Source organism: Urocitellus parryii, chromosome 6, assembly GCF_045843805.1.
Source record: "Urocitellus parryii isolate mUroPar1 chromosome 6, mUroPar1.hap1, whole genome shotgun sequence".
Lineage (NCBI taxonomy): Eukaryota > Metazoa > Chordata > Mammalia > Rodentia > Sciuridae > Urocitellus > Urocitellus parryii.
The window spans coordinates 138,488,368-138,500,542 of NC_135536.1; the positions used below are offsets into that span (position 1 = coordinate 138,488,368).

The following is a 12,175-nucleotide window of genomic DNA, read 5'->3' on the forward strand; positions in this document are numbered from 1 at the left end:
AAGGGAGAGCAGTAAAGAGAAAGTCAGCAAAAGGGAAAACTTCTTGCTTCTGCTGTTTTATTAAATGCCCTAGTTGGGGCAGCGAGTCCTGAGTTCCTAAGCGTGGTGTCTCCTAAGCTAACTGGCACCTGTGATCATCTTGTTAATCTGAGTTTGTTGACTTGCCTCTTTCTTGTTCATGTAAAATAGATTACAGGGAGGGCCTCAACTTTTCCTCAGTCTTTATCCCACAAATTCCTACCAAATTGCTTCAGGAGCACAGAAGGGTGCCTGGTTACCTCCGAAGCACAGGGTACCCACTGTTTTCTTCTTCAGCCCTGATTCACTAAAGATGAATCTCTTAAGATCAGTAGCAGCTGAAGCCACAGCTGCTACTGACTCTTGCCAAGGACAAGTGTGCCTATCCCTCTGGAGTGGGTGCTATGGAAGGGGGCTTTGCTCAGGGGACCATCTTCTGTCATTGTTCACAGCAATTCTGGGCCCTTGATATTCCACCAAGATGTGACTGAATCTGTTGAAAGCTTCAGCATCACCCCTCTCCCTAGCTGTGACCCACCAGGACATGACCAGGCTCTGCTCCCTCATTCTCTTTTTCAATAGAAAGCTCATGGCCCAGGATGCTTCCACATGGGCTCTAAAGGCAGAAAATCCATCAACATCCTGGGATGAATACAGCATAGGCTCTTGGTGCAAAAACAGTACTTACCTACATAGAGCAACCTCTCTCTTCATGGAGTGTGACAAAGTTGCCAAGGAAAAAGAAGTTCATGATTGCAAGAAACTGTAATTTCCACCAGCAAATAGATTTTTTTTTTTTTTGGATGGTGGTAGTGGTATGGCAGCAGCTTTATTAAGGTGTCATTTAAGTACCACAAAGTCCACTCATTCCAGATGCACGATGAAATGATTTTTAGTGCATGTATTGAGTTGTAAAGTCATCACTGTAATCTAATGTTAGAAAATTCCCATCACTCCCCACCTTTTCCAATTCCGGGTTCATCCATAGTCAAACCCATTCCCACCAGTGGCACTAATCCATTTTCTCTGTTATGTATTTGTTTTTTGCTGGACATTTCTTATAAATAGAATCATATAAGGTGCAGTCTTCTGTGGTTAGCCTAATATCCATCCAAGTTGTGGTCTGTATTAGTAATTTGTTCCTTTTTGTTGCCAGTTTATATTCCAACGTACAGATAGACCACGTCTAATTGGTGCGTTTGTATTGTTCTCAGTTTGTGGCTATTTTCAGTGATGTTGCTATTAACTTTCATGTGCAAGTCTTTATGTGGACATATGTTTCTGTTTTCCTAGGGTAGATGCTTAGGATGGAATTGCTGGGTTGTTTGTTAAGTGCATGTTTAACATTTTGAGAACCTGCCAAGCTGTCTTCTAAAGTGGCGGGATCATTTTATGCTATGACTATCACTTTCAAGGGCTGCAGTTCATCACATCCTAGCCAACACTTGTTATTGTCTGCCCATTGATTATGGCTATTCTAATGTGTGTGCAGAAGTATGTCATTATAGTATTAAATCAGTTTTTGTTGAGGTCTTCTCACAGCATATAATATGGTGCTCATTGTGAATTGCCAAAAGAGAACAGCGAATAAAAGATGTAATGTTTCCCAAATTTATTTGCTCTTTTTTTTCTCTTAAATGAGCATATTCAAGGCCAAATGTTGTACGGAATAGATTTGGGGAAGCATTACATTGCTTGGTTATATTTTAGCTGTGTTCTCTATGATATTTAATTATGGACAAGTGTTCACTGCATAGTAATTCTGAATCAAGCAGCATTGATGCAGAAGTAAATAGATTTGTAAGAGATAAAGGAAGACATTTAAGAGATTAGCACTAGGACATTTTTGAGAAGTGGTTTTCATTAGTTACTAAATGTTGGTTTGTTCTTCTCTGGAGTGATACTGGGCTCAAGCGGGGATCACTTTCCTTACAATCCTCTATGACATATGTACTGTCTTATAACCATCTTACAGGTGAGGAAACTGAGGCAGCAAGTGGTTAAGTGCTTGTACACAGGTAGTATGAGGGCAGGATTTGAACCTGGGGCCCTCTGACACCAGGATCTTTGTCACCTATTCCCCCACCATAGTAAAAGGGCAGATCAGTCTGCAAAAAGACTTTTATTTGTCTTGATTTTACACAGAAATTATAGGGTGCTGGAAAGATTTTTCTGTCCAGAATTCAGCTGCTTGGAGTTACCATGGTTCCAGTCCTTGGCCTTCTCCTTTACACATTTCCCGATACTGGGAAATGTCCCACTTGCTTCCCATTTGTCTTTCCTCCCATCCCCATGGGCAACACCTTTTTCCAGGCCTTACTCACTTCTGAACTGTTACCAAAACCACACAGACACACGCTGACGTGTATGTGCACATGCATGCACGTGCGTACACACACACACACACACACACACACACACACACACACACATAAGCTTCTCTCTGGTTTCATTGTCTCCAGGTTTTTTGTTCAAGACCAAGACACACTCCCAGCAGAAAGATCTTTCTAGACTCCTGCTTTGCACACAATGCTATGCTCACTTTAATAATCCCTTGCTCAAAGAAAATCCCCCTCCTGAGCAGGGCACTCAGTCAACCTCTACATACTTCTTCATCAGTCTCCCATATGTCCCCTTCTTGGATCATTTGCTGTAGGCCAACTGGCCTCTTCATCACTGCCCAAACAAGCGAAGCCTTTGGTACCTCCGTGCCTTTGCCTATCTTCACTCTGCAGCCTGTGATAAGCTCTTCTCTGTTGCTGGGTTCTCTGAGCCCTTTGCTGCCCTTGGGTGCCCCTTTACCTTCACGATGCCATCTCAAAAGATCCAGCAAGTAGTGGTCCCTTGCTCCTCTGAAACCCCTTGGAGAACTTACTATCTATCTGTGACCCTGGGTCACCTCTCCAACTTCTTCAGCCTCCATCACGTCTTCTGCAAAGTGGGATAAGAATAGTCCTGCCTCAAAGGGTGAGAAGAACAAAGCACATGGTAAACTGAGCACAGCACCTGCCACAAAGACACAAGGCAAGCACTCAATAAAGGAAACATGATAATATTATTAATAGTTAAGGTTATAAGTTTTAGTACTGCATTATGCTTTGTGTAGTTTTAATCTGATTTTCTCATAAAAAGTAGACCTCCTGAGAATGGGGATCTCATTCCATATTTACTATAATGATTTAAGTTAGCATTCTGGGAAATGTTGAGGATGAGCAAGCAAACCCTAATGGGGGAGTCAGAAATCCAGCTTAGCTCTTCTGTCAGCTCAGTCTGTGACCTTGACTTATCTTGGTTAGTCAAGTCCCTGATAGTCCTTCCTAAATCATCCTTCACTTCCTATTGGAACACGTTTTCAGATCCAAGCCCTGATATTGACTGTATTGATTTGGGCCCATTCTTAATACTCTTAGGCCTCAGTTTCTCCATTTGCAAAATGGATAAAATAATCTTGTTTTGCTATTCACTCTGAGAATCAATAAATGTGCTTGTAACACACTCACTTTAGTGGTCAGTTAACAATTGCTCTCGTGATTGTTTTATCATGGCTAGTTAGCTGATAAACTCTAGGTCTGTTGAATGTATTAGCTTCTTGAGGCTGCTGAAATAAATAGTACAAATTTGGGTGACTAAATAAAAATCTGTTGTTGACCAGTTCTGGAGGCTTACAGTTCAAAATGAAGTTGTCAGCTGGTCAGCTCCTTCTGAAGACTGCTGGACAATCTTTTCCAGGCCTGGCTCTCAGCTGCTGGTAGCTTCAGGCATTTTTTTGTCTTATAGATGGTACTCTCCCTGGGTTTCCATATCACCTCCTCCTTGTGCACATCTGTCTCTACATCCAAGTTTCCCCTTTGGATTAGGACCAATCCTCATATTGGATTAGGACCACCCTAATGATCTCATCTTAACTTGATCACCCCCTATAAAGACCCTGTTCCTAATGAGATCACATTCTGAGATCCTGGGGGCTAAGGCTTCAACATACCTTTTTTGAGGAATACAATTTAATCAACAATATTGCAAATAATTAATTGCTGCATTCTCTAGAAATTGTACTGCTGCCAACAAACAATCGAATAAACAACTTGGCATTTCTCAATTAAATAGATTTAAAAAATAATAAGAATGTTTGACTGTGAAGCCCCTTTATGCTACTGCATTTAAAACTGCATCAGGTAAGTGGGATTAGTGTTGACAAGGATCTGCTTCTTTCCATAGGCGAGTCCCAGAATCTTTGCCCAAAGTGGTATTTCCCACATGTGCTTTTGAAATCACAAATCCATCATTTCTGGCTCATGACACTTTTGCAGGGCCTCCAGAATGGAAATAACACACCAGATCTCAGGCAGTTGGCATTCCTTTCCCGTTTTTGTAGCACTCTGCAAATTCTCATGCTGTTTACATGTGATTTATATTTCTCCTGTGGTCCCTAAATGCATGTAATAAAAACAGATTTAGAATATTAATCTGACAAGTTCAGGCCAGCATGGTCTAATATAAATGTATTTACTGGGAATGATAAAAAACCTGGAAGGGTGGTTAGTAAATATTTCTTGCGGGCTCCCATAGCACTTTGGAAGTGCAGTCCCCTGGATTCCCTGTGGTGCTCATGGAAAATACAGATTTCCAGGCCTCCTGCACTTTGTGTCTTTGAGTCTGCACTCCTGTTTTTGGGGAGGAGTCCTCGGATTTGCATAACTAATGAGCCTCTCACTGGTACCCTGTGGTTCTGGCCCACATCTGAGAAAGGCCGCTCTCTGGCGTTCTCCTAGAAGGAAATGCATTGTATTGTTGGGGTCAGATGATTTCCAGAGCTGGAGTCTGTCCACTGCTGAGGACTAGGAGAGCCAGGTGGCAGATGTGGGGCAGAAGACCCAGGGATGGGCTGTGGGCAGCTGGAGGACAAGCCTGTCCAACCCATTGTGAGGTGACATCTGCTGAGCCTGGGGAAAGTACAGTAAATCTCAGGTGAGATAACGAGGACTGTAAGAGTTGATGGCAGATGTATTCCTTCCTTCCTTCCATCCTTCCTTCCTTCCTTCCTTCCTTCCTTCCTTCCTCCCTTCCTTCCTTCTTTCCTTCCATGTTCTGAGAATTTCAGATAAAGGATGTGACACATTTAGCACATTTCCTGCTACAGGGTAGGTATCATTAAATGGTGACTCCAAACCTTGTGAGACTTGAGATTCTAGGAAGGTAATTTAGGGCAGGATGTCAGTGTGTTGGGTATAGAACTCATCAGTGGGAACTAGGGATTGAAACTGTGATATAAACCAGGCCCCTGGCTTCCAGAAGTGGAACTAGCAAACAACAACAATAATAATATCAGGGCTTAATTCAGATTAGACACTTTGTGTATAATCTTATGAGTTAAGTACCATTGTTATTCTCATTTTACAGATGAGGAAATTGAGGCTTGGGAGGATGAATGAATGGTCACCCAACCAGTTTCAGACCCAAGCAGTGAGGCTCTGGGTCTTCACCACTCCTTCCTGTTCTTTCCCGTTGAAGCCAATACTAGGTCAGAGTGGTCTTTGAACCACAGTGTTGAGCCTCAGGAAAACTGTCCTGGATTTATCTATTTATATTTCTTTCTTGTCTTCCTTCCCTCTCCTCCCTTTTCCTTTTCTTTCCTTCCTGCCTTTCTTCCTCTCTCCCTCCCTCCTCTCTTTCTCCCTCCTTACCCCCTTCTTCCTTCCCTTCCTTCCTCATACAGCCACTTCACAAAGTTAGCAAAGCTGGCATTTTCATAACAGACATTGAACTGCAATAAACTTCTTCTGTTAATAAAGCCCTGTTACATTCAAAGAGGAAATCTGGGGCACAAAATTATCTTGTACCAAAAATTCCTTGACCACTTCATGATTCATTCGTGCATAAGATTTGACCCCTTTCATGGGTGAATCAGAGCTTCAAAGGGCCTCTGACCTGGTTTCTTCTCCCTCCTCCTTCAGTCTCACTGAGTCACTCATCATTCAGTTGATACGAATTCAAATGTTTAATCAAGATTTCCTCTACCTTACCCATGAAGCATTGGCATGACTAAATATATTGGTTTAATCCTGAGAGCATTTTGTCAGAACTTCAGCCTTCTATAACATTCTTCTCTTTCTCTATTCTCAGGGCACAACCTTCAGTGGCAGAACAAATCAGTCTAGCAAGCAAGCTGCCAAATCTACTTGCTCCTTGTCAAGAAGAGCAGCTGGGTCCATTTTTAATCAGCACTTCCCAGCCCGTGTCTCTGGGTCACTGAAGGAGACCAGGCCAGAGCTTGCAACTTTCTGAAGACCTCCAAACAGACACTGACTGAACGCAAAATAACACTTAGGTAATCTTTGCACAAATCTGGTTGTCTTGAGAAGCAAAGAGGAAGAAAACAGGTGTGACTTTCACTCAAGAAGACACATGAACATATTCTACATTTAAATCCTACACACGGATGATGGTTTTTGGAACAGCCCAAACCTCTACCACAGACCAAGAAATATAGCTGAGAGATAACTAGTCAGCCCCAGAGTGAAGAGATGGATAACTACAAGTATCAGGACAATTATGAGGGATATGCCCCCAGTGATGGCTATTACCGGGGCAATGAATCCAACCCGGATGAAGATGCACAGAGTGATGTTACAGAGGGCCATGATGAGGAGGATGAGATCTATGAGGGCGAGTACCAGGGCATCCCCCATCCAGATGATATCAAGGCCAAGCAGAACAAGATGGCGCCCTCCAGGGAAGATGGCCTCCAGGGCCAGGCAGATCTTATGGCTGAGAGAATGGAAGATGAGGAGCAGCTGGCCCACCAGTATGAGACCATCATTGATGAGTGTGGTCATGGGCGCTTCCAGTGGACCCTCTTTTTCGTCTTGGGTTTGGCCCTGATGGCTGATGGAGTGGAGGTGTTTGTGGTGAGTTTTGCCCTGCCCAGTGCAGAGAAGGACATGTGTCTATCCAGTTCCAAGAAAGGAATGCTTGGTAAGTAGAAATTTCTAAAGATCATTCTTCTTGTGCATTCAAAAATGTGAAGAGGCAAAAAGTAAAATACATGTAATGCCTGTCACAGGTAGACACCTTAAAATATACCAGAGTGTCCCTGCAAAGTTGTCATTTTATACTCATTTTGCAATTAAAATATTTTTATCTCAGAGAAATCAATTCATTGGCTCAACTTTACACAACAAGTAAGTACCAGGGCTTGGTTTCCTATTCAGGTCTGTTAGACTTCTGAGCTCTTAATTTGTTTTTCAAGTCTTGTTGCCTCCCTGAGAGTCAGATTTATCTCTTCATATTAACCATATTCCATGTCCAAATTACAATACATTTTGGAAGTGGAAGGCCAGAAATCTCTTCCATTCAGTCCTTCTTTCTGTGTCTTTCCAGAATCCAGAAGCATCTGCTCCTGGTTTCTCTTGTATCTGAGTATTAGTGGCTGAATGCCCATGTGCCTTGGGGATGAGTGACGGGCCTGAGCACACCAGCAGAGCCCCTGAAGGCTGTTGGGCATCGTGCTGTGAAGCACAGATGGATTCCAAAGATGGAGGACCAGCTTTGCAAGTTAATTATGAGGCTAGCACCAGCAGTGCCAAACTTCAGAGAAAATTTTGTGAGGTTAAAGACAGGGTGGGCACAAATGGTGTGGTATAGAAGAGATTCATCAATAATGACAAGGGTTTGTCTTGTCACCAAATGTCCTGAAAAAACATATCTACGTTCTACATTTAGAGTCCATGAGATTTAGAGTTCAGAAAATATGCTGATATTGAGAAGTTTCTATGGCTTGGGTTTTTTTCAGAACCAAGAATAAGTATGACCCTCAAGAGCTCAAACCTATCTAACAATGTAACTCATTCACTCAACTAATAGATATTAGTTTTTCATCTATATTGTGCTAGTTTCTGTGCTTAGGCCCTGGGAAGAAAATAGCCATTGTCTCTCAAAGGAACTTACTTATAACAGGACAAGCAGGCACTCACAAACAGAGAATTATTTAATTACTGTAAGGATAAGTGCTATAAAATACCTTGTGTGATTCTGAACCTTACTATTTGCTTTAGAGAAAGAGTTGGCAAACATTGCTTCAAAGACCTGAATAGTAAATATTTTAGATTTTGCAGGCCCAGATGGCCTCTGTCACAACTACTCAGCTCTGCCACTATAGCACAAAAGCATCAATAGGCAAAATGTAAACAAGTCGATGTGACTGTGTTCCAATAAAACTTTATTTACAAATACAGGCAGTGGGCCAGATTTAGTCTGTGGGTTGTAGTATGCTAGTCGCTAATTTAGAGCCACTATAAATAAGATTGGGCATAAAATAAGTAAAAGTTCTCATAAAGAATTATCCTGGAGGCTTTAAAATTATTTTTTACATTCATGTTTAACAAAAAGGCAATTTAAAATAGTTAGAACTGTGTCAGACGTGACCTTCAAGGAACCAAAAGAGATTGAATACATGTACACAGAAGCAATGACTTGAGAAGCAAGGGTATCGACCAGGGATTTTAAACACTAGCAAAATTTGAAAAGTTTTAAAAATGATATGATAGATAAATAGATTCTGATAGCTGCCTTTAATGTTGCAGGTTATTAAGGATGAATGCCTACAACAGTTTTATTTATTTATTTATTTTTAGTTGTAAGACACAATACCTTTATTTATTTTTGTGGTACTGAAGCTCGAACCCAGTCCCCATTATGTGTAAAGCAAGTCACAACCCCAGCCCTACAACAGTTTTTTTTAAGAGCAAACAAAAATCCAAACCCAAACCAAACCATTGTCAAGTGATGTAAGCATTTCCAAGACATTAATTTCTTTTACATTATTGCCACCTGAAACCTAGGTCCCTATAACTCCAAGTTGGCAATGATCCAATAATGATTTCATGCCCTGTCAGATTCTCTGGCACCATGGTGCCTGGAAACCTCAGTAACAGGGCTATAGTATGTTTGCAGCTCCTGCTGGCTCCCAGGGCAAATGCTAGTGGTGGAAGAAATGTAGTCCTGAACTGGAGAGCCCATGTACGGGCAATTATGCCCATAGTGTTTGCTAAGAAGATGCTATGACTTGGCCCAAGGAGGGAAGACAGTCCTCCTGAGTAGGGATGGACTTTCGGTGCACTTGTTGAATTCTTTGTATTCAAAAGATGTGTAAGTGGATCCAGGGAGGTAGATGATTTGAGGGCCTCTGAGACCAGAATTTCCACATGCCATCACACATAACACTTAGAGTCACCTTGAGGATTAGACGTGAAGAAATAGATGTAAAGAGTCTTATTTAAGACTGCACAGACAGTAAATGCCAAGCAGGAGTTTGACCCCAGCTCTGGATGACTGCAGTCTGTGCTCATTCTGATACACCTTACTGCCTTGCTCTCACACATGCTCTGTGGGAAAAAGACCATGCCATGCCCAGGCTCCTCTCCATGTCATCAAGCACACACAGATTGCTGGGGTACTGCAGATTGCTTGCAAGAAAGAGAGCGTGGTGCAGTGCATAATGATTTGGGTACTGGACTCTGACCTCCAGGGTTTGGTAACTGGCTATGCCATTGATCAGCCAGTGACCCCGGGCACATCATAATTTCTCTGGTTCTCAGTTTTCCCATCTATGGAATAAGGAAGGGTCATAATACATTTGGAATGAAGAATAAGTGAGATAACACAGGTAAAGCAATCAGAACTTAATGCCTTCTAAACAGCTGTCAGTTTCCTTTGTGTTATAATGCTCTCCCTTCTAGCATTTGCAGTGAATTATAGCTGCAGGCAAATAATGGGTCAATGTGGATGCTGGACCAGTTGCTTGGGTTTGAATTCTTGCTCTGTCAATTCTTAGTAGAGTGACTTTAGAAAAATTATGTAGTTTCTCTGTGCCCTGGTTTCCTCATCTGTAAAATGGGGATGATGAGGATGTCTGTTTCACAGGGTTATTATGAGAATCGATGGAGTTTAATAAACTTGGCTAAAATACTGCCTGCATATAAGAGGTACTCAAGATACCTTAGTTATTGTTATTGTTGATTGAAGTTATTATTACTAACCTGATTGCTTAAAATGATGAGCCACCCAAGTTCAGGACCAGATTTTCTCAGATGATGTTGTGCATTTTTTCTCAGCCAAATCATGTAGTATAGATTTTGAGGTCAAGCTATTTGACCTTAGCTGATGAAAATACCTTTCCTGCTCCGGTGCTAATCCAGTGCTTTTTCTCTTTCCCTTTCCTTTCTCTTTGCTGGGGGTGGGGGACCCTCTGAAATAATGCCTCTAGGCTTGATTCCTAGTCAAAGACTCAGGAATACTGTAAGAGAACTCCCTGCTCCCAGATTCAGGTCTCAAATCACAGGATATTTTGTTTTCTTCCTGGAAAGGAATGAATCAGTTCAGAAAATAAAAGAAATGCCCCTGGGCCAGGTAAAAAAGATATCTGGGCCACTTCTATGAGCTTTTTGGAGAGATGAAAGTTTGTTTCTCTCCAGCATTGTGTTTTATTGAGTTCCTCACCTAGAACTGTCTCACCTGGGGAGGATAAAGGTCCATGAACATATTGGTAGCATCAGAGACTCAGCCCTGCTTAGCATCTAGTGGTTGGTCCCCTTCAAGACAAGGAGAATACATTCGTTTTTTAATCAAACCTTTCCTTCATTATTTAAAAAAATTCTTGAGCATTACTATGCTTCTGGTATGCCTCCAGTCTGTAGCAATACGAGGCAGACCAAGTCCTGGCATTCAGGGAGTTTTAGTCTGCTGGCAGAAATAGAGCTCTTACAAGAAACAGAAAATACAGCATGGCTCAAGACAATTGTGCAATGTAATATCCACTCCTATCATTTTGATTAAGATAGGAAAGAAACAAAAACAATATAAGAGATAGAGCCTGGGGAGTGCCTAGAGTTACATGACTTGTTTTTGCATCATCTCTACTGTTGTGTGTGACCTTGGGATTATCTGAAGCTCCATGATTTCAGGTGGCTGATGAATGAATCCATGTGTCTTTTGATTTCCCCTCAGGTGCATTTTCTGGATATTTGCTAAAAAAAACCCTCCCCAAACGAACAAACAAACAAAAACCCCAAGTCCAATCACCTAAAGAAATGTCGAGAAGGTAGGAAGTCAGTGATGCCTGCCTGACAAACCATCTGGTTCTTTCGAATGACCCTGAATTATTGACAAACCGTTTTTTTCAGCTAGGACAACATTTAGTATAAGTGACATTTAAGACAAACCAACAGCATCTTTCTCTGATTACATTTGATAAATTGACACCAAAGTTTTTTTCAGAATTGCAAAAGTACTTCTTAACTATGGGATATTTTCCACCTTTATGCTGATCAAAAGAGAGCCCCACTGTTAGGCATGTGTTCTGTGTTTGCTTGAAAAATTTTGATTTCTTGGAAGGGTTTAGTCCCTTGAGGTGTATTTTGTTGGCTGTTAGTTTTTCTTACCATCTGTAGTGGCTTTCCAAGACTCAGGGAGTCTTATGGTTCAGACAGTAATTTAGAGCCTAATAGGGGACCCCCTGGGGCTTGGGGTCTGTGCCAGCTATAAGGAGGACAGAGAGCAATGTCAGATAGGGTGAATCCATTAGCATAAATTATGAGTTGAATTTTCATAACATCTCAGAGATGGATATATTATTCTGCTGTCATGAAAATGATCTTTTAATTGTTTTATATGCAAATGCTAGCTGAGCCTCTGGGGAGAGCATTTGATGGATGAGCTACTTTGTCCTTAGTCCTGAATTCAGTGAGTCAGTTCCTGAAAGAAGGGGCCATTCTATGTCACAAACCCTGACATGAAATATGCACCTAATAAACAGCTACTCATGATAAGGAGACCGACAACTGGGAATTTTCATATATTCCTTTATGTGTTTATATCTGTAATTTTTATTTATAGATCATAGGATGCTTTAGAATAGAATGAAAGCTCAGGGCTGCCTTACTGATTGCCACCTGAAGGAGTGTGGACTTGGTGCCACAGGCAATAGGGAGACACTGAATGTCTTCGTGGAAGGGAGTGACGTGGCAGGAACTGTGATGTCCACTCTCCCCCCAGTGATGTTGGTCCTGGGAGTGATTCCAGAGGAACAGAATCTTAAGGTTCAGGTTTCTGAATTGGTTCTGGGGTTTCTGGAATTTTTTCTTTAATCTTATTAGATTTTTTT

At 41.7% G+C, this 12,175-nt stretch overlaps 1 protein-coding gene across 3 annotated transcripts in view; it reads left to right on the forward strand.

Annotated features, from left to right (window-relative positions):
• The first annotated feature begins 6,539 nt into the window (after positions 1 to 6,539).
• Sv2b (synaptic vesicle glycoprotein 2B) overlaps positions 6,540 to 12,175 on the forward strand; it is a 60,804-nt gene continuing 55,168 nt past the window's right edge. For all 3 annotated transcript variants that reach the window (XM_077799836.1, XM_077799837.1, XM_077799838.1), the window contains exon 1: positions 6,540 to 6,990. In XM_077799836.1, coding sequence (XP_077655962.1) covers positions 6,540 to 6,990 — 451 coding nt within the window. The remainder of the gene's footprint in view (positions 6,991 to 12,175) is intronic.